At 38.3% G+C, this 17,981-nt stretch overlaps 1 protein-coding gene across 1 annotated transcript; it reads left to right on the top strand.

The window, feature by feature from the left end:
• Positions 1–7,841: 7,841 nt before the first annotated feature.
• Positions 7,842–15,358, top strand: LOC140240969 (uncharacterized). The gene is made up of 9 exons (XM_072320743.1): positions 7,842–7,924; positions 8,528–8,648; positions 9,152–9,268; positions 9,832–9,929; positions 11,132–11,212; positions 11,766–11,897; positions 12,445–12,594; positions 13,722–13,769; positions 14,774–15,358. The coding sequence occupies exons 1-9, from the start codon at positions 7,847–7,849 to the stop codon at positions 14,936–14,938; spliced, it is 990 nt and encodes a 329-aa protein (XP_072176844.1). The 5' UTR covers positions 7,842–7,846; the 3' UTR covers positions 14,939–15,358.
• The last annotated feature ends 2,623 nt before the right edge of the window (positions 15,359–17,981 follow it).

Here is a 17,981-nt window from a genome sequence, read left to right as displayed (position 1 = left end):
CAATGATAGAGCGTTTGTTGATCAACAGGAGCATGCAATTGGTAGTAGATTCAAGTTATAAATGTCCGTATTTATACCAATGTCTGTTTAAGGTCTATTGTTTCATCAACTAACAACAATCATCTCTTTTATATTGGCTCTATTTAATACCAGGAAATTATATTGTTATCAATTAAGTCCCTACAGTTTACCTGTTGTATAAAAAATATTAACGCTGACGGAACATGTAGATGATTATTACTTCTGTCTACTCGCAGGGATATGATTATACTTGTTCTCAATAAACAGTGCACTGTTTTTAACCTGCTTGTCTAACATGTGTGAGTGTGTATAAGGTAAGTGTGATGGACGCCAGCGAAGTAAGCACAAGGATTCAGGAAAGGCATGCTACTACTACTACTACAATGTACTACTATAGAAGATACTGAGACAACTTGGCAAAAGTAGCCTGATTGGCGAAAAGTTTTATGAACTTTAATGATTACGCCCTTCTTCTAATTCGCCTTCGTCAGATTACATCTGTCTCCTTCAGGCTTGAAAATTCTTGCAGATGGTTGCGTAGTGCTTGTGGAAACTGAGTTTGGTGCATACTCAGAAGCGGATCTAGAGGGGGGGTTGGGGGGGTTGCAACCCCCCCCCCCAAAAAAAAAAAAAAAAAAATCCGGGGACCATTTTTTTTTTTAATCTTATCTTTTTTTTTTAACTTGTAATTTTATTTTTTTCTATTTATGGCAATGACCTCTATACCAAAAATAGTGGTGTTTTAGATGCAAGAAAAAGCCATTTTCACACACAGATTTTCAAAAATTCTCCCTACTGTGGGAGGGGGGACACCCCCCTCCCACACCCTCCCCCCCCCCCCAACCCCCTCCTTTATAAAAAGCTAGATCCGCCCCTGATACTGTAGGCCTATAGTATATGATATGCAAGAAAGGTGCAGTAAAAAACAAACAAGCAAACAAGTGATTTTGATAACAGCTCTTTATTACCTTCCGTCAATCTTAGACGGAAGGCTATTGGAGATGGAGCATTTACTCTTCTGGGTGGAAGAACGTTCCATCATAGTGTATACTTTACCCTTCCTATGATATCCTTAATTGGAAAGAAGGATTTGTTGGGTTCTGTCCTGCGAAAAGGATGTGCAGTCCACCTTCATGCACTAATCGAGTTCTTGTTCGATCAGTATGTGGCATAGGGTAATGTACTCTATCGTAGAAACAAAAAATCACCGAGGTTATTCTGGAGTTTGTTTAGGAGTATTAGTCGAGAATCGTCTCTGCGACTTCAAAGTGACAGCCAACCAAGTTGATCAAGCATGGATGTCGCGCTTTAGGTGCTGCGTTATCTGTTCAACATAAATTCAGGACACTGAAACGCACAAAGAGAACCTGATATAAATACTAATTCAAGGATTTCCGGGGAATAAAACAGCGTATTTTTCTTTTCCCGTTATAAACATCTTTAAGGGTTTTCTGATGAGGAAGGCATGAAACATAAATAATGCCCATACATGACATTTTCCTGAGAGTCAAGATTAGTTCAATTCTGTTTTGGGGTAATTAATCATTTAACACGCGTATTCCCTCCAAAATGCGTTGTACGTGTTCTGTCTCCTCCACCTCCCACGCCCTCTGATATAGTATAATATAATATAATATATATCAATTTATAGAGCGCAAAGCCTATAGACATATATTCTGCGCTGCAAAAGCTTCTGATGTGCTTGATAATAATGAACAGTTAAATGAAAAAATGTGTTTTGAGCCGTGATTTAAAGACTGCTACGGTTGGGGATTTCCGGAGCATTATGCATTAGTTATGTGATTATTGGGTATATAATTTACACGACATGTAGAGGCCTATTAATGAATGATATATACAAGAGATATGTATTTCATGTTCAGTTCATTTATTTCATTATTGATTATTCAAGCAAATTACAATTGTAACATACGTGCACACACAGGATCAATGAATAGATTTTAAAAATTCAGAGTATATGTATACAAACCTTGAATAATATTACATGATACAAAATGGATTTAAATCACTCTATGTATTTTATATTGGATAATTAAGATTATGTGTGGGGGAACCTACAGAATATATTTGTGGGGGTTTATGGCTATCAATACATAAATTAGTGTACGCAAAACAAAGAATATCATTATCCAACAACAGTAACTCTTACAATTATTCATTAGTCCGTTTTTGATAGACCTGTGTAATTACAATATGCCTATCATCTTACCAATCCACTAGGCCTAATGCACACACACCAACAAACACACATAATACACACAGAGAACAATGAAAGAGACAGGGAGAGGAAAAGTTGAAAGTTGAAGGTTTATTTTACTCAACAACCTTTATTCTAGGTATCGGAGTCCAATGTAAAAAACAATATACAATATATCACATTATTAATTCAATAATACAGAGTTGCAAATAACTTTAAAAAGATACAAAACAACTATAGGCCTTTATAAAATGAGAGTGAAATACGATTGATGAAAAGAAAAATATAGGAGAAATGTACAAGTTCAAGTTCAAGTTCATTTATTTGTCTCTTCAAGATATATCAACAAAGAATACACATATTCTTGCAAAAGAAATCAACACAGTACAGAAATTAGACAAAAATAAACAAGAATGTGAAAGAGTAGAGTTTGAGAGGATCAAGAAAGACGAGGAAGCCTTGGTTGGAGCAGAGCTTGTATTGTAAGGCTCCTCTGAAAAATACAAGGTACGTGATTTTAGATTAAACCTTAAGTGGTTTCATTAGCAACTGAGAAAAAAAAAAACCCGAACATAAAAAACAAACAAATAAGTAAGATGAATAAAAAAGTACATACAATTTGAATAGACAAGAGTATAAAAATACATAAATAAACAATCTACACATTACAAACACTTAAACATAAAACATATATATATATATATATATATACATATATATATATATATATATATATATATATATATATATATATATATATATATACATATATATATATATATATATATATATATATATATATATATACAAAAGAAAGAGTATACTAGTAAGAAAGCTTAAAAAACATAGTGAAAAGAAGAAGAGATGAAATAGATATTACAAAGGAGTATATGAAAATATTTACAGATGTCATAAGAGCATAAGAAATACTTTTTACATACAATACGCGATACATGTACCTATAGGCCCTAGTGAACAAAAAACAAAGGAAGAAAAATATGATGAGAGAAGGGGGTAGATACAGACAACTTTCTTAGTACATGTATTTTATAGTATTGCATGCGAGACCTACGACAGCGAACTGATGAGCGTCGCGTTGCCCCGCGACACGACCGGCCGTAGCCCGACCATACGCGCGCCGTGTGCGCAGCGACATGCAGCAGGACGCTGGCGCCATATTATTAATTGCGATGAAAGTCGTGCCAAGGATAGGCCGATAGCCCCAATTACCAACGGGATAAGTTGGTAACTGTCGGGTCATGCACATCATTAATGTAAGTAGAAGAAATTTAGATGACCGTGAAAATTTCAATTCATTAACTTCGTATTATAGTCGACTCTTGGAGGGGTTCTTAGCATGCTAAGTTTCGTCGTAGGGAGAAGTCTACCCGGCCGGCAGCCACAGCGAATTACACGGTCCCGCGTACTAAAAAACGTGTGATTTGTAATTATACCTGTTTAAATTGGATCAAATTTGGTACACAATGTATGTTAAATTTATCGTTAATTTAGCAAGACTAGTGCAGCCATGACCCATAAGCCATGTCTACTACCTGACTACTCATCACTCTGTGTAGAGTAAAAGGAAGTCTAGATCATCTAATATCACAATTAAATCGTTGACGTTGACGCTACATCGCATCGCCGTATTTGCCAGTTGGTACATAGATCTAGATCTGATTAGATGTATGATGACGGATTGATGTACAATAGTTTACCTGTGGCTGTATCGTAAATTTATAGCTTCCCAAGAAAAGCTGCAACAGGGATTACTTCTTCAATCGTTAGAATGTCACACACGTTGGTGATGTGTAAATTTGTAATCTCCGCCGCGCCGGCCGCCTGAACAACAAAACAAAACAAAGTCATTATGACTATTCAACTGAGCTGAGATCATGTTTCATTTTAAAACTTTGGCCAAATCTTGATCGGTCCCCTCTCGTTCTGCTTACTTAGTGCGTCTCCACTATGTGCAAAGTCTATGGAGGTTGAAAGAAGTCCCCGCCTATGACGAAATGAATGGCGGTGAATGGAGTGGGGACCTATTTTGCGATGATGCCAAAACTTCACTGGAAGAAGTTGGAAAGGATTTGGCATTTGTAATGGTATTCCTGTCCTTATTAGGGCAAAACATTTTGTAATGTCAAGGTGTAAGGTTAGAATAGATGGGGGCAACGGCGTAAATCCATACTGAGGAGTGGGGGGGATGGTCACCATCACCACGATTACAAGCCCATAACCGGACCGGCGCAGCTTTTTTTTTTTTTTTTTTTTTTGGGGGGGGGGGGGGGGGAAGCTTTGTGCCCCCCTCCCCCCCCCCCCCCCACACACATACACTTTACAGGGATCGGATGCCCCACTCTTTTGCATGAAATATAAAGTGGGAGAAAAGTGGCAGCAACGACATAAAGACTTTTTGTTCTTGTTGCTTTTTTTTTTTTTTTTTTTGCTTGTCAGACGACTTTCGGCGGAAAATCAGACCTTAAAAGTATGAAAAAAAAAATTGGGGGGGGGGGGGGAAATATCCATGAGAGGGAGCGGAACGACCGAACGGGGGAAGGGTATGTATGGGGGGGGGGGGGGGGTATCCCTCTCCCACACGAGGAAGATTTTGCATTTTCAGACCTGAAAGTCAGCGATCTGGTGCTCACTTGTGGTGAAAATTTTGTTTTCTTTTCTTTAAAAAAACAATAAGAAAATGAAATATTCACAATATATTATTGAATGACAAAATTTTGGTATTTCAGCTCTTGCTGTGCGACATCACTGTGAAGGCCTACTAAATAATGGGGCCTATCATCGGTGTAGACAGGATTTGATCTTAGGAGGAGCGGTTATGTGAGGGAACGAATCAAGCGAGGGGGAGGGTTTCCCCCTCCTACGGTGAAATCTCTTTGCGTTGAAAATTTTGACATTTTTCAGTCAAAAAACTGCCGTTTGTAGCTATATTCTTCGCTTTGAAAATTAAGAGGGGCACACCAGGCGCAACTGCTGTCAATCACTGGCAGCAACATCAGGAGAATGGCATAGCGATTAAATGCGAGCGAGCGGAGCGAGCGAACATGAAAATTTTAACATTTTACAGTCTAAAAACTGCCGTTTGTAGCTATACTTTTTCGCTTTGGAAATTAAGGGGGGCCGCATCAGGCGCAACTGCTGGCAAATACTGGCTGTAACATCAGGAGAATGGCATAGCAGTTAAATGCGAGTGAGCGGGGCGAGCGAGCTTGAAAATTTTGACACTTTACAGTCCAAAGACTGCCGTTTATGGCTGTATTTTTTCGCTTTGGAAATTATGGGGGCACACCGGGCGCAACTGCCGGCAATCGGGCAGCAACATCAGAATGGCATAACGATTAAATGCGAGCGAGCGAAGCGAGTGAGCTTGAAAATTTTGATATTTTACAGTCCCACATGTCCTTTATGGCTGTACTAGTATTTTTTCGCTTTGGAAATTAAGGGGGGGGGGGCGCACCGGGCGAAAACTGCTGGCAATTACTGGCAGCAACATCAGGAGAATGGCATAATGATTAAATGCGAGCGAGCGAAGCGAATGAGCTTGAAAATTTTGACATTTTCCAGTCCCAAAAACTGTCGTTTGTGGCTGTAATTTTTCGCTTTGGAAATTAAGGGGGCGCACCGGGCAAAAACTGTTGGCAATTACTGGCAGCAACATCAGGAGAATGGCATGATGATTAAATGCGAGCGAGCTTCAAAATTTTGACATTTGACAGTCCCAAAACTGCCGTTTGTAGCTATATTTTTCGCTATGGAAATTAAGGGGGCGTACCGGGCGAAAACTGCTGGCAATTACTGGCAGCAACATCAGGAGAATGGAATAATAATTAAATGCGAGCGAGCGAAGCGAGCGAGCTTCAAAAATTTGACATTTTACAGTCCCCAAACTGCCGTTTGTAGCTATATTTTTCGCTTTGGAAATCAAGGGGGGCGCACCTGCTCACAATCACTGGCAGCAACATCAAGAGAATGGCATAGCGATTGAATGCGAGCGAGCGGAGCGAGCGAGCTTGAAAATTTTTACATTTTACAGTCTAAAAACTGCCGTTTGTAGCTATACTTTTTCGCTTTGGAAATTTAGGGGGCACACCGAGTGCAACTGCCGGCAATTACTGGCAGCAACATCAGGAGAATGGCATAGCGGTTAAATGCGAGCGAGCGGAGCCAGCGAGCTTGAAAATTTTGACATTTTACAGTCCAAAGACTGCCGTTTGTGGCTGTATTTTTTCGCTTTGGAAATTAAGGAGGCACACCGGGCGCAACTGCTGGCAATTACTGGCAGCAACATCAGGAGAATGGCATACTGACTAAATGCTAGCGAGCGAAGCGAGTGAGCTTGAAAATTTTGACATTTTCCGGTCCTAAAAACTGTCGTTTGTAGCTATATTTTCGCTTTGGAAATTAAGGGGGGCGCACCGGGTGCACCTGCTGTCAATCACTGGCAGCAACATCAGGAGAATGGCATAGCGGTTAAATGCGAGCGAGCGGAGCGAGCGAGCTTTAAAATTTTAACATTTTACACTCCAAAAACTGCCGTTTGTAGCTATATTTTTCGCTTTTGTTTGTCCCACTTTTATTTGAGAACCATCCCCCCCCCCCCATCGACGCCTCTATACATATTAGGTTGCTTTTGTTAAGTGAAAGATCTGCTGCACACTCTTTGATGAATTAGGGAATATATGTGTCTATGTCAAAAGTGTACAAAGTTTATCCCTTATCCTGTATAGCGGACCTTTTGCATGTTCATGATTGCAATACAACGATCTGGTGCATAGTTCTGGCGATATTTGGACAATTTTCCATTAAGAAAGTTCGAGATTTGTCCTCATCTCGGGAATTGCTTGGGGGATAAATGATTTGTCTGTCTAAACACTTCCTTTGGGGCGGGGCAAATGCCCCTTTGTCCCCCATAGATTCGACGTCCCTGATCTTCCCTTGGTATGCCCATAGATGTATCCTGACTGAGTCATCAGTCACTGTCATTTCTCAGGAATGATTCAGGAAATGGAGGGGATTCAATTATGGCGATAAAGTTGTTGTTATTGTTTGTTTGTATGTTTTCGTACATATTTTGCAGATGGTCCCCAGTTACTCGCGTCATAACATGTTTACATGTAGACCTATACTATTTGACGTTGTCAACGCCTGAGCCATACCTTACAGTGTATGTCGATGTTACTTTCTTCGCGAGCGAGCGAAGCGAGCGAGCGCTTGAGAAAATTATACATTTTCCTACAAGATAGCATACTGTTCAGCTCTGTTACCTGTCTGAAGGCCGGCGTACAAACGTCATGCAATATGCCAAAATTGATACAATCACATTTCTGCTTCCTCCATTTTTTTCCCCTCAATATTCAGGGGGGGATGATTGTACAGGCCATCCCCCCCTCCTCCATTTCAGGGGGGGATATATCCCCCCCATCCCCCCCGGGATTTACGCCCATGGATGGGGGTCAGATACGCCGTGCTTTGTCTAGATCTTTCACATGGCGTCTGGTCGGGTTAGGGTTTAGATTGCTTGCTGCAATTATTTGTTTTAATTCATTCTAAATATCTTTGTGTATGTGTGTGTGTGTGCAAGACAGCAAGATGCTCTCTGCTCAGTTGGAACTGGAGGGCACATTTGATGTCTCCAAGAAGACTCGCTATGACAAGCACAAAGATGAGGTAGGTTCATGAATCCCTTCGTAATCTGACAAATATTTGCTTTGCAGCTGTTCTTGAATTGCTAGTATGTGGTAAGAACTGCATTTATTGTTTTTGATCCTTGTAGTAAGTTTCAATGTACTGTAAGCCAGTATTCATGTGGTCAGATTTTTTATCTCAAGGGCATGTAAAAATGCCAGAAGTCTTTACCCAGCTTTGCCATTTTATTCATTGAGGCTCATAGTTGACTCAAGGTCAAGGCATCAATATTGCCAGGAAGAATTTCCAGATCAGGCTACCTAAAGGCTTAGCAGTGGCAGTGGAAATGTGATTTGTGTGCAATACTTTTTGTACAGTATGAACACTGAAGGCATCGTCCACCGCCCCCACCCCCCCCCCCCCCCTGTCACCTGCTGAAAAAAGGGAAGAAAAAAGTAAATGTAATATTTCTATAGTAACAGTTTGTAACAAGAAAGGTGTAACAAGAATGATTTGTTTATTTATTAAGCCTGTTATGTGTGGGAGAGGACATAATTTTCATCTTACCCATGGTACTTTGGAAATGAGCACTTTTACCACACATTATTTTGAATACTAATCGCGTTGTATCTGTGTATATTTTAGGTCAACTGTGTGGCATTCTCCCAGGACATGGAAATGATGGTCACAGGATCTGATGATGGGAGGGTGAGAGTGTGGAACAGACCCCAAAACATCCTTGTCTGCAGATTTTTTGGACATGAAGGTAACAAGAAAAAAAAAATATTGTTTCCCCAAATCCATGTCATCCTAATGAAGAATGATTTCTCATGATGTGTCATCCAATAATCTCAATTAAGTTGTGTGCATGACTATACCTTGTCTTCAAGGTCATTGATTGCACAAAGGAATCAAAACATGCATAACCAAGTTGGCAATCTCTTCACATCTCTGCATCTTTTATTTGTATACAGTGTACCTGTACCTATTTTTTATGGACATAGATAGTTTGGAATACCTTGGGGAATTTAAAGTTCTTACATTGAAATAGACCAGATTATGTGATGTCCAGTTCTATGAAGTACTGAAAGAACCTTATTTAGATGGTTTATTCTTTTTTACTTTTTGTTGTAGTGATTTGTATATTGAATTCTACTGCTAATTTACAAGAAATATCATTGCCTGTTAGAGCATTGCTCGTCAAAGAAATTGTACATTGCCCTAATAGTTTTGCTCTTATTCTTATGATCCACTGTGACACATTTGTAGGGGCAGTAAAAGGAGTGGCAGTTTCCCCGGATAGTAGCCTCATTGCCAGTGCTTCCTTTGACAGGACAGTGATAGTATGGAGAACACGGAACTCAGAGATCATCTACAGATTGACTGGTGAGCTCTGCTTCCTTGGATACAGTCATTGTGTTAACCCGTTGAGGACGAGTCCCGCGTATACTCAGGCAGGTGTCTATGGGAAATGTGTGTTGTAGCAAAATCAAACCGTCCTCAACGGGTTAAGGATGGTGATGCTATAGAGTATATGTAAAAATTTACATTTGGCCACCATTTTTTTTTTTGGGGGGGGGGGGGGAGGGGTGGCCCGATTGGGCAGCTAAAATCCCAAATGAGTTCTTGTATTTCCTATTATTTCGGCCACTACATTTATTTTTAGGCCTCCAAAATTTCAGATTCAAAGATGTTTGTGGCCGCAGAGGCTACCAGAGAAAAAAGTTAGTGTCAAGCCAAGCAATAGATATTAATTTTGAAATTAATGTGGGAAAACTGTTGTTCTCATGATAGCAAACTGAATCTCAAACTCAATAGGTTTGAATATGATCATATTAAGACAAACAGATCAAGCTTTGGAGGTTTTGACTTCAGAGATCCCAGGTCACTGTTAGCGCAGTGTAAGTCTTTGTTTCTCCTCTTTCTTTTATTTTCTCCTTTTTTGACAGGTCATTGCAGGTGTGTGGAAACTGTGTCATTCTCAAACAATTGTCAATTCCTGTGCTCTGGAGCTTGGGACTCAACTGCAATAGTGTGGAACATGAAGGTCAGTGACATATACCTTGGGTCAAGGAAGACACTGTATTTAATGGACAGGTGTCACATGGAGACATGAATTATGTATTCACAAGTGTGTCATGTGATTGCATGATGCAATATGTGTGCTAGAGAAAACAATCCAGTTTACCATTATCAGGGGTGGATCCAGGAATTCCGTAGAGAGGAGGCGCGTTTACAGAATTAAAGGGGGGGGGGGCACGCATCCCTCCCCCATTTTTTTTCTTTTTTTCTTTTTTTTTTTTTTTGTTTAAAAACAAAAAAAGGGGGCGTGCGCCCGGTGCGGTCCTCCCTGGATCCGCCACTGATTATGCAATCCTTGTGCTGCAGCAATGATACATTTTTTTTTTTTTTTTTCATTTACCTAAAATGTAGACAAGGGGTTTTCTAAACCAAATATCTTGAAAAATCCAAGATGATATTTGACCACCTAGATATTAAATGCACCTACCTTTATAGTGCAATTCCATTTTCACATTGATTTTTATCAAAATACTGTACGAGCTGAAATTTTCGCGGTGGTTTTATTTTCGCGAATTTCGCGAATCGCCTTTGAATCCCGAAAATAACAACACGCGAACATAACAATGCGCAACCGCGAAATTAACAACACGCGAAAATGTCCTCGAAGGATCAATTCGCGAAAATATCTGTACGCGAAAATTTCAGCTCGTACAGTAGATTGAAATCGTATTACGAGAATATGTGATCAAAAATGACGTAAAGTAACAAAAAAATCACAGAATTTTATATTTTTGTGTTTTCACCAAACACACACAAATAGGAGGAGGTGATGATGTATCACTGTTGGTTTGTGCACTGAAAATTATTATCAAAATCATGTTTCTGGCTGTTGGTGGAGTCCCTGCCATTGCTCTCACCCTAAAAATTATTGTTGTTAGGTTTTTGCAAGACCACAGTAATATGATCCAAATTATACATCTTGTTATTATTACTTTTATGTCAAAATAAGAGAAGATTTTGGTTCAGTTCAAGAAGAGACTTGTGCTGTGAAGCAATTCTCACTGCTGTCAGTTTGAGTATGTGGTTGTGACAATCATTACTACTTCGATAACACATTGGAAACTTCATAATTGCTTGACTAATTTTGAGTGATATTCCATTGGTCTTGAACTACAGACAAGTATATTATCTTGTCATTTTTATTTTTCATATTTTTTTTCTTCCCAGACTGGAACTCCAAAGAATATCCTAACTGGTCACAGAAATTTGGTGCAATGTTGTGCATTCAATGCCAATGACAAAATGTTGGTAAGTAAGGAGCAAAGAATGTAGATTTGAGTATTATATTACCAGCAGTTTGTCTTCATCCAGTCAGAACACATACCTAAAGATAATAGATACAGATAAAAGGCTACTGAATATGAAAGCAGAAAAGACCTCTTTACTGAAAGGGAAACATGGTATTTATTTTAGATATGATAAAAGTATGCCTATTGAATATAGGGGCAAGTTTATGGTGGTGATCATACCATGTAGCCATCTTGCACATTACTAACTTCGTCCATATAATGTTGTATTCCCTGGTTCTTATTCTTGAAATATATGTAAGCAATGCTACTGCAAAAAAACAAAAAAAAAAGAGAGAGAAAAAAAAAGAAAATCTAAATTTGTCCTGCATTAGGAAATAAAGTTGTGGTTTATCTGTAGCCTTCCTTTACATAGGAAATGAAATGTGATATATCACATAGCATATACAGTATGTGTTTGTAGCAGTGTGTGCATCTTGTGCTGTGCAATACAGTGATGCGAGTGTCAAGAAGTCTTATGTTGATGATAAGATTCTTCTACCATAAACCGTTAGGCCACAGGCTCGTGGGACCACACAGTGCGGTTGTGGGGCCTTTGTCGGGAGTCTGGAATGGACCAGGTCAGAGTCTTGAAGGGTCACACAGGCAACATTCATGCTGTAGCATTCTCCAGGATGGGGATACTGGTGGGTGGAACTTGTTTCTTTTTTTCCTTTTCTCTCTGCAGTGTTGTCTAAATTTAATTTGTTTGGTTTTATTGGGATGGGGATGGGTAGCCTCTTGCCAGTGAAGCCTTCCAAAGTTTGTTTGTTTGTTCTTTTTTTCCAGGAAAAAAGAATGTTTTGACAGTAAAACATTGAAAATTGTTCTTTCACTGCTTAAAAAAGTCTCGTCACTGGTTATTATGTGAGGGAATCAATTTTTTCTTGTGATTTTATCACAAGAATACCTGTTTCCTTTCATGATCCCATCTTCAGTTTAACATTTGCAGTTGTATTGATCATGTTTCTCACACAAGTCACTGAAATCATCTTATATGTAACACTTTTCCCCCTTTCAATATCATGTCAAATTCTAAATCCTCTTTATGTATATGAATTTCTCATCTGCCACAATGGATGGGATGATATCTTTTTGTCTTTTTCTCTGTAAAGTCAATATAAAACAGAACAACTGCAGAATCAGTATTAAGTAGATTTTAATAATAGTATTCTGTCATGATTGTTCCATCAGGCATCAGGATCCTGGGATAAGACTGTTCGTTTGTGGAACTCCAGGAATGCCCAGCTCATCATGGTGCTGTCGGATCACTCAGGCTGGGTGAGGGCGCTAGCCTTTTCTAAGGATGGTGCTATGCTGGCTAGTGCCAGTGATGATGAATCGGTGAGTACAAATGCTGTCATTGAGTGCAGTATGGAGTGCACAAGATGAAGGTACTGTAAAACGAGCATTCTGCCTACATGAAACTATCGCAAAAATTTGCAAGGAGCCAAGATTTGCAAAATTAAAATGCATGCAAAAGTGTTAGTCTATAAAATGCATGCAAAAGTATTAAGTCTACACAATGCAGTGAATGCCAGTGGCAGTTCGCAGAAGTTTCATGCCACGAAAAAAGGCTGTCGGCTCCAATTTTGAAAAAATTCATGCTGCGAACGTTTCTTGTTGATACGTATATGCTGTTCGATGACGATGATAGTGAAACTCTTGATGGTTGTCTAGATCATATTGACAATGAATTACTCTTATTAAAGTTTTTGCAATGAAATCTTCATCTTTTAAAGCTTAATCTTTCTTTACATAGGTGTACCCAGTGCAAGCTATAGTTATGTATTTGTTATTAATTATTAAGCTGTAGTTATGTCTACATTATTGTGGATTATGAGTTTGATGAGAGACCTGTATATATGTGTAATGCCCAGTCTAAACTCATATTGACAATCAGTATAAAGTTTGTTGCATTCTTCCAGGATATGTGAAAGTATGATGTATAAATACTCCTCTAAAGAATTGTGAATTACTACAAGGAGAGCAAACATGGGTCACTAATTGCAGACTGTCCTCAGAAACTCTTCAAAATAGCAGTAATTATTATTTTTTTTTTTTTTTAATGAAAATATTCTTTCCTCTATGGTGATAAGAATTGTACAAGTGGACCCAAATTTCATGCAGCTGGCAGGTTTAACATTACACACTATCACTTTCGCTCGTAGGATTATATATTTTTGTCATTCTTTTTCATCTTTCTGCAAGAGAGAGAGAGAAAAAAAAAGACTGGAACAGATTCGTGCAATAGGCAAATATTGCAGTCATGTAGAATGCCCAGCAAATGTCATTGAAAGTGATTGATAAGTAGCAGTATTTAATTGATGTCCCTTCTCTGTTGCATTCATAACATAGTCCCAGGTTTCACTGATCTATTCTTTTCACAAGAATATCTTGAATAAAACCCTTTATGGAAATAAAATGTAATGTCTTCCTTGCCATATTTTCGTTTCTGTTTCTTGTGACAGGTGAAAATCTGGGATGTGAGAACAGGAGAATGTGCAAAGACTCTTGAGGTAAAGTGATTCACCTGGAATTATATCAATGTTGTTTATTTCTGTGTTGGTTTTTCTGTCAAAGTAATAATGAGAAAGAAGTACATTTATTGTAATGGTTATACTCAACTTTGCGCTGAGCATCAGTTTCTTTTCAGAGGATGCCCAAGTAGATTGTATTTTGAATAAACTATGAGATCATCAGTGTTCATGATGACTATCATTTTGATGTGCAACCTATTTTACATGATTAATAATATGTGCTGTGATTTTGTGCAAAAGATCAAATGGAAATACAATCACTCACTGTTTATTAACCCATTGAGGATGGGTCCTGAGTGTACTCGGGCAAGTGTCTATGGGAAATACATGTTGTAGAAAATTCGGCCCATCCTCAACAGGTTAAGATAGTTGCACCATACTTATTTCCTGAGTGGGTGCTGTAACTTCAGGCATAGAGTAACGTTTTATTGGTGAATGTTTATGATTGTTAATTTTCAAAAGACAAAGAGATACTATCCTATTAAAACAGTTTATTAGTTGTCAAAGAATAGTATACAGATTCGCAATGAGTTTTTGTTGGATTAATATTCATATCCTGTATAAACATGACATACACAGAACTTGTAGGGGCTCTAAATGGAAGATACTTTAGATTTTATACTCCTTTCATCTATAAAAATAAATCAACTGAAGGGGGAAATTTGAGATCAACTGAAAGAAGAGAGAACCAGCAAGAAAGATATAGATTTTGTTCTGAAAGTCACAAAGTCAAAGTGTCAAACAATTTTCGCAGTATTTCTAGAAACATACTCCTGAGCAGTATACATCAAAGCAATTGGTAGTCTGTTTGTGCTATGACATCCTTTGGTGTTTCACATGCAAGAAGTCTTGTATTCATGCAATGAAGAACAATTTTATTAGCTAAGTTTGAAAAAATGCTAAATGGAAAACAAATTAACTTCCTGTACTGTAATCAACAAGTGTGTAATCATAACACCACAGTGCATTATTTTTTTTTTCAGAGCGACCTTGAGCAACTCCAGACTTGTGTGTTCTCAACTGAGGGGGCGCTGTTTGCATCGGGAGCTGCCACCATGGCAGTCATCCCAAGGAAGGAGGAGAAAAAGGGGGATGATGCAGGGAATGTCAAGAACAGTGTGGATGACAGTGGAGATACTGGGAAATGACTCCACCAGGACACATGATGCTTCACTCACTAAACTATTATTGGCCTTGTGCTCTCTAGTACAAACCACTGTGCAGACGTTGAGTGTGTTTGGGGTTAGGTGACCCTGACGGTACACCATATCAATCCAGTGCCATAATTTAGCAGGATGTTTTGAATAGCAAGCATTCAGACAATGATGTGACAGTGTACCTATGTGTCTTGTTGGTATGCTCCAAGAGTGACCATTGGGTATGATTTTTTTAGAGTGATTGCATTTAACATTTTACATGTTAACTTGAACAATTATTATTCAAGGTATTGATTTCCTCACAGTTAACTGTATTTCAGTAAAGGAGGTTCATGAATCGGATTTTCATTTCTGAATTCATGCATGATGCTTAGCCCTCCAAGTACGTATGTGGACATTACACAATATCAAGTTGCATGTATGATACACTTGTTTGTGTAAAATTCACTTTCCCATTCATTTGATTCTTTTTTAATATCAAGTTGCATGTATGATACACTTGTTTGTGTAAAATTCACTTTCCCATTCATTTGACCCTTCAGTGTTAGTGGGAAGCCTTATTAATAGTCAATAGCTGCATCCAGAAGGATTAAAGAATACAAGAATTTATAGAGGTTAAATGTTTCTATTTTACACTTATCATTGTGCTGGTGCCCATCACTAGTGTTGTCAAATTGAAGTGATGGTTTAGTTTTAGTTGAGATGGGGCTTTGGGTTTCCAGCTTTTTTTTTTGGGGGGGGGGATAATGAAAAACATCTGTTAAAACCTCTTATAAAGTATGAAAAAGCATACCATTCTAAGAGGAATTCAAAGTTTATTTGATAAAATTGCTTGTAATATGGCTGAGATATCCAAAAGCAGTGAGGTCCTAATAAAAGATGGGGCTCACCTTTTATTAGGATCACTTTGTTTTACTTTGTTTTGTTTTGTTTAATATTTCAGCCATGTCAAAACCGACTTTCATCAAATAGATTTTGAATTAATTCCCCCTAGAACAGCATGCTTTTTAAGAGTTCATACAAGTTGTTTCTAAATGTCTCACGAAAAGTCACAAAAAGTTAAAATCAGAATTCCCATCTTGGTCAAACCCAAACCACAGCAAACTACCAAATCTACAGCACAAGACTTCAGCTGGTTTTATTGAGCTTGCTTTACAGTGTTTGTTAAGCTGAAGAGGGATTCGTGTTCAAGTATCCACTGTGGTACAGCTTTGGCACACTCCAGCCAACATGAGTAAATGTGACCGTGCACCTCAAAACGAACATAAAGTCGCACACACTGATTTTGCGGGAGGACTGAAAATAAGTGAAATGGGTCAACCTAGCCGAACTTGACTTTTTCATATTTTTTGAAAGAGCGGGTCTTCTTTCACATTATGCTAAAATTTGGTATCATAAAACGGGCAGGAAAGTGTGTTTTTTTAGCAGTTCATCTCGAACATTTCTGATAGAATAGTGTGATTAGGTGTGTCTTTGGAATCCCTTTTGCATTTCTGAAAAACCTTGTTCACACTCTTCATTTCCAACTCTAATAACTTTTGAAAGGATAGAGCTACTGCTTTGAAAGGTGGCATTAATTATGAACAGAATGTGTTAATGAGGCATGCTTAATTTCACTTTAATCTGATAATCCCTTCATTATTGTTACTCTGGTGGTTTACTTCCTGTTTCTGTCCCATTCATCGCACAGCCAGCACGGTTTGGTAAAGATTAAGCGCTTGAATAGACACTGTACTTCAGAGCCTCTTTTCTCAGTTCACACTTTTCCTGAGTTTGTGCTTTCTTTCCAATATTTAGATAGGTTAGGAGAGTCTATTTAATTTGAGTTATACATCATTTTAAAGCTTAAAGTCTGCTCTTTCAGAATATGGTCTTAATTAAAAATTCATGTCTGGCGACTTTTTGTTTGTTTTGAGGTGCAGGGTCACAAATGGTCCAGTGATCGATGAGGTTTGCATTTGTGGCCAATCTGGTACAATTACATTATGGATTTTCAGGGTGGCTGAAGGTACCAGCATGCAGTCATGGTTGAAGTTTAGCTCAGTGATATGATGTTATGGTATGTTTTAAAAGTGTGTTGAAATGCAAAGCGAGAAGTTACTTACAAGAAGTGGGCTTGGTCATATCAGTGGTAAGTGAAAATGAGGGAAGTGTCAGAAAGGCCAGACTTAGAGAATAACTTTTACAGCACAGGCTGTAGTCTGGTTTTTAGACCCTTTGCTTACTTTAGTCCCTTCCACAAAATGCACCCTCAGTGGAAACAAAAGCAAAGCCGCATCCAGCTCAACCTGCTACTTCTCTCTACCTTATAGGGCATTAATATTCCAGGAAGCAAATTAGTACTGGCAGATGGTCTGGAAGCCAGACTACACACACTGATATGTGTTCCTACTGCACTCTGTAATACAATAGTATGGACCATTTCATGTGATACAGACACTGGTGTCTTGCTTGAAACTTGCATAATAATGTTAGATGTATCATTTCTGACTGGGTTTTTGTACATTAAATGATCTGAACTCTGTCATTAGACATGTAGCATTTCTAGTATTCTGCGAGCTGACTTCCTTTCCCACAGCATGCCTTAGAGGAATTGTAAATTGTAAATTTTTGTACAGGAAAAGTCACGAAGATTTTAATTGCAATTGATCAAATATTTATACCTGATATTACAAAGAGTATATATTTTTCATGTATTTGCAGAAATTGTTTAGAATTTTTGTATGGGATGAGCCATTGTTATTTGTGAAATACATTCACTGTTTAACAGTATTCATTTGTTTTCATCTGAGACTTTTGCATTGTTTCACATGTATATGTTGTTCAAATCGAGTCACTGCAATTTTTAGAGGGGTTATTTCTGTGTTATATCAATTTTGGTTTTATTTTGAGTATTTTTTGTTTGTTTGTTTGTTTGTTTTCAGACAAGGAAGGAGATGGGGAAGGTTAACTAAATGTCAAGGAAACAGCTTGGCGAGGATTATCCAAGTTCATTGGTATATTCAGGCTTAATAGGAGGACTGTCATGAAGAAA

The sequence above is a fragment of the Diadema setosum genome, chromosome 17 (assembly GCF_964275005.1).
Source record: "Diadema setosum chromosome 17, eeDiaSeto1, whole genome shotgun sequence".
NCBI lineage: Eukaryota > Metazoa > Echinodermata > Echinoidea > Diadematoida > Diadematidae > Diadema > Diadema setosum.
Note: the sequence above shows the minus strand (reverse complement) of the source record. Positions and strands in the feature narration are given on the sequence as shown.

Excerpts from the sequence above, each read along its gene's own strand:
- LOC140240969 (XM_072320743.1), top strand. The coding sequence starts at position 7,847 with ATGCTCTCTGCTCAGTTGGAACTGGAGGGCACATTTGATGTCTCCAAG. Across the intron at positions 8,649-9,151 it reads CAGATTTTTTGGACATGAAG|GGGCAGTAAAAGGAGTGGCA; the intron begins GTAACAAGAAAA and ends ACACATTTGTAG. Across the intron at positions 9,269-9,831 it reads GATCATCTACAGATTGACTG|GTCATTGCAGGTGTGTGGAA; the intron begins GTGAGCTCTGCT and ends CTTTTTTGACAG.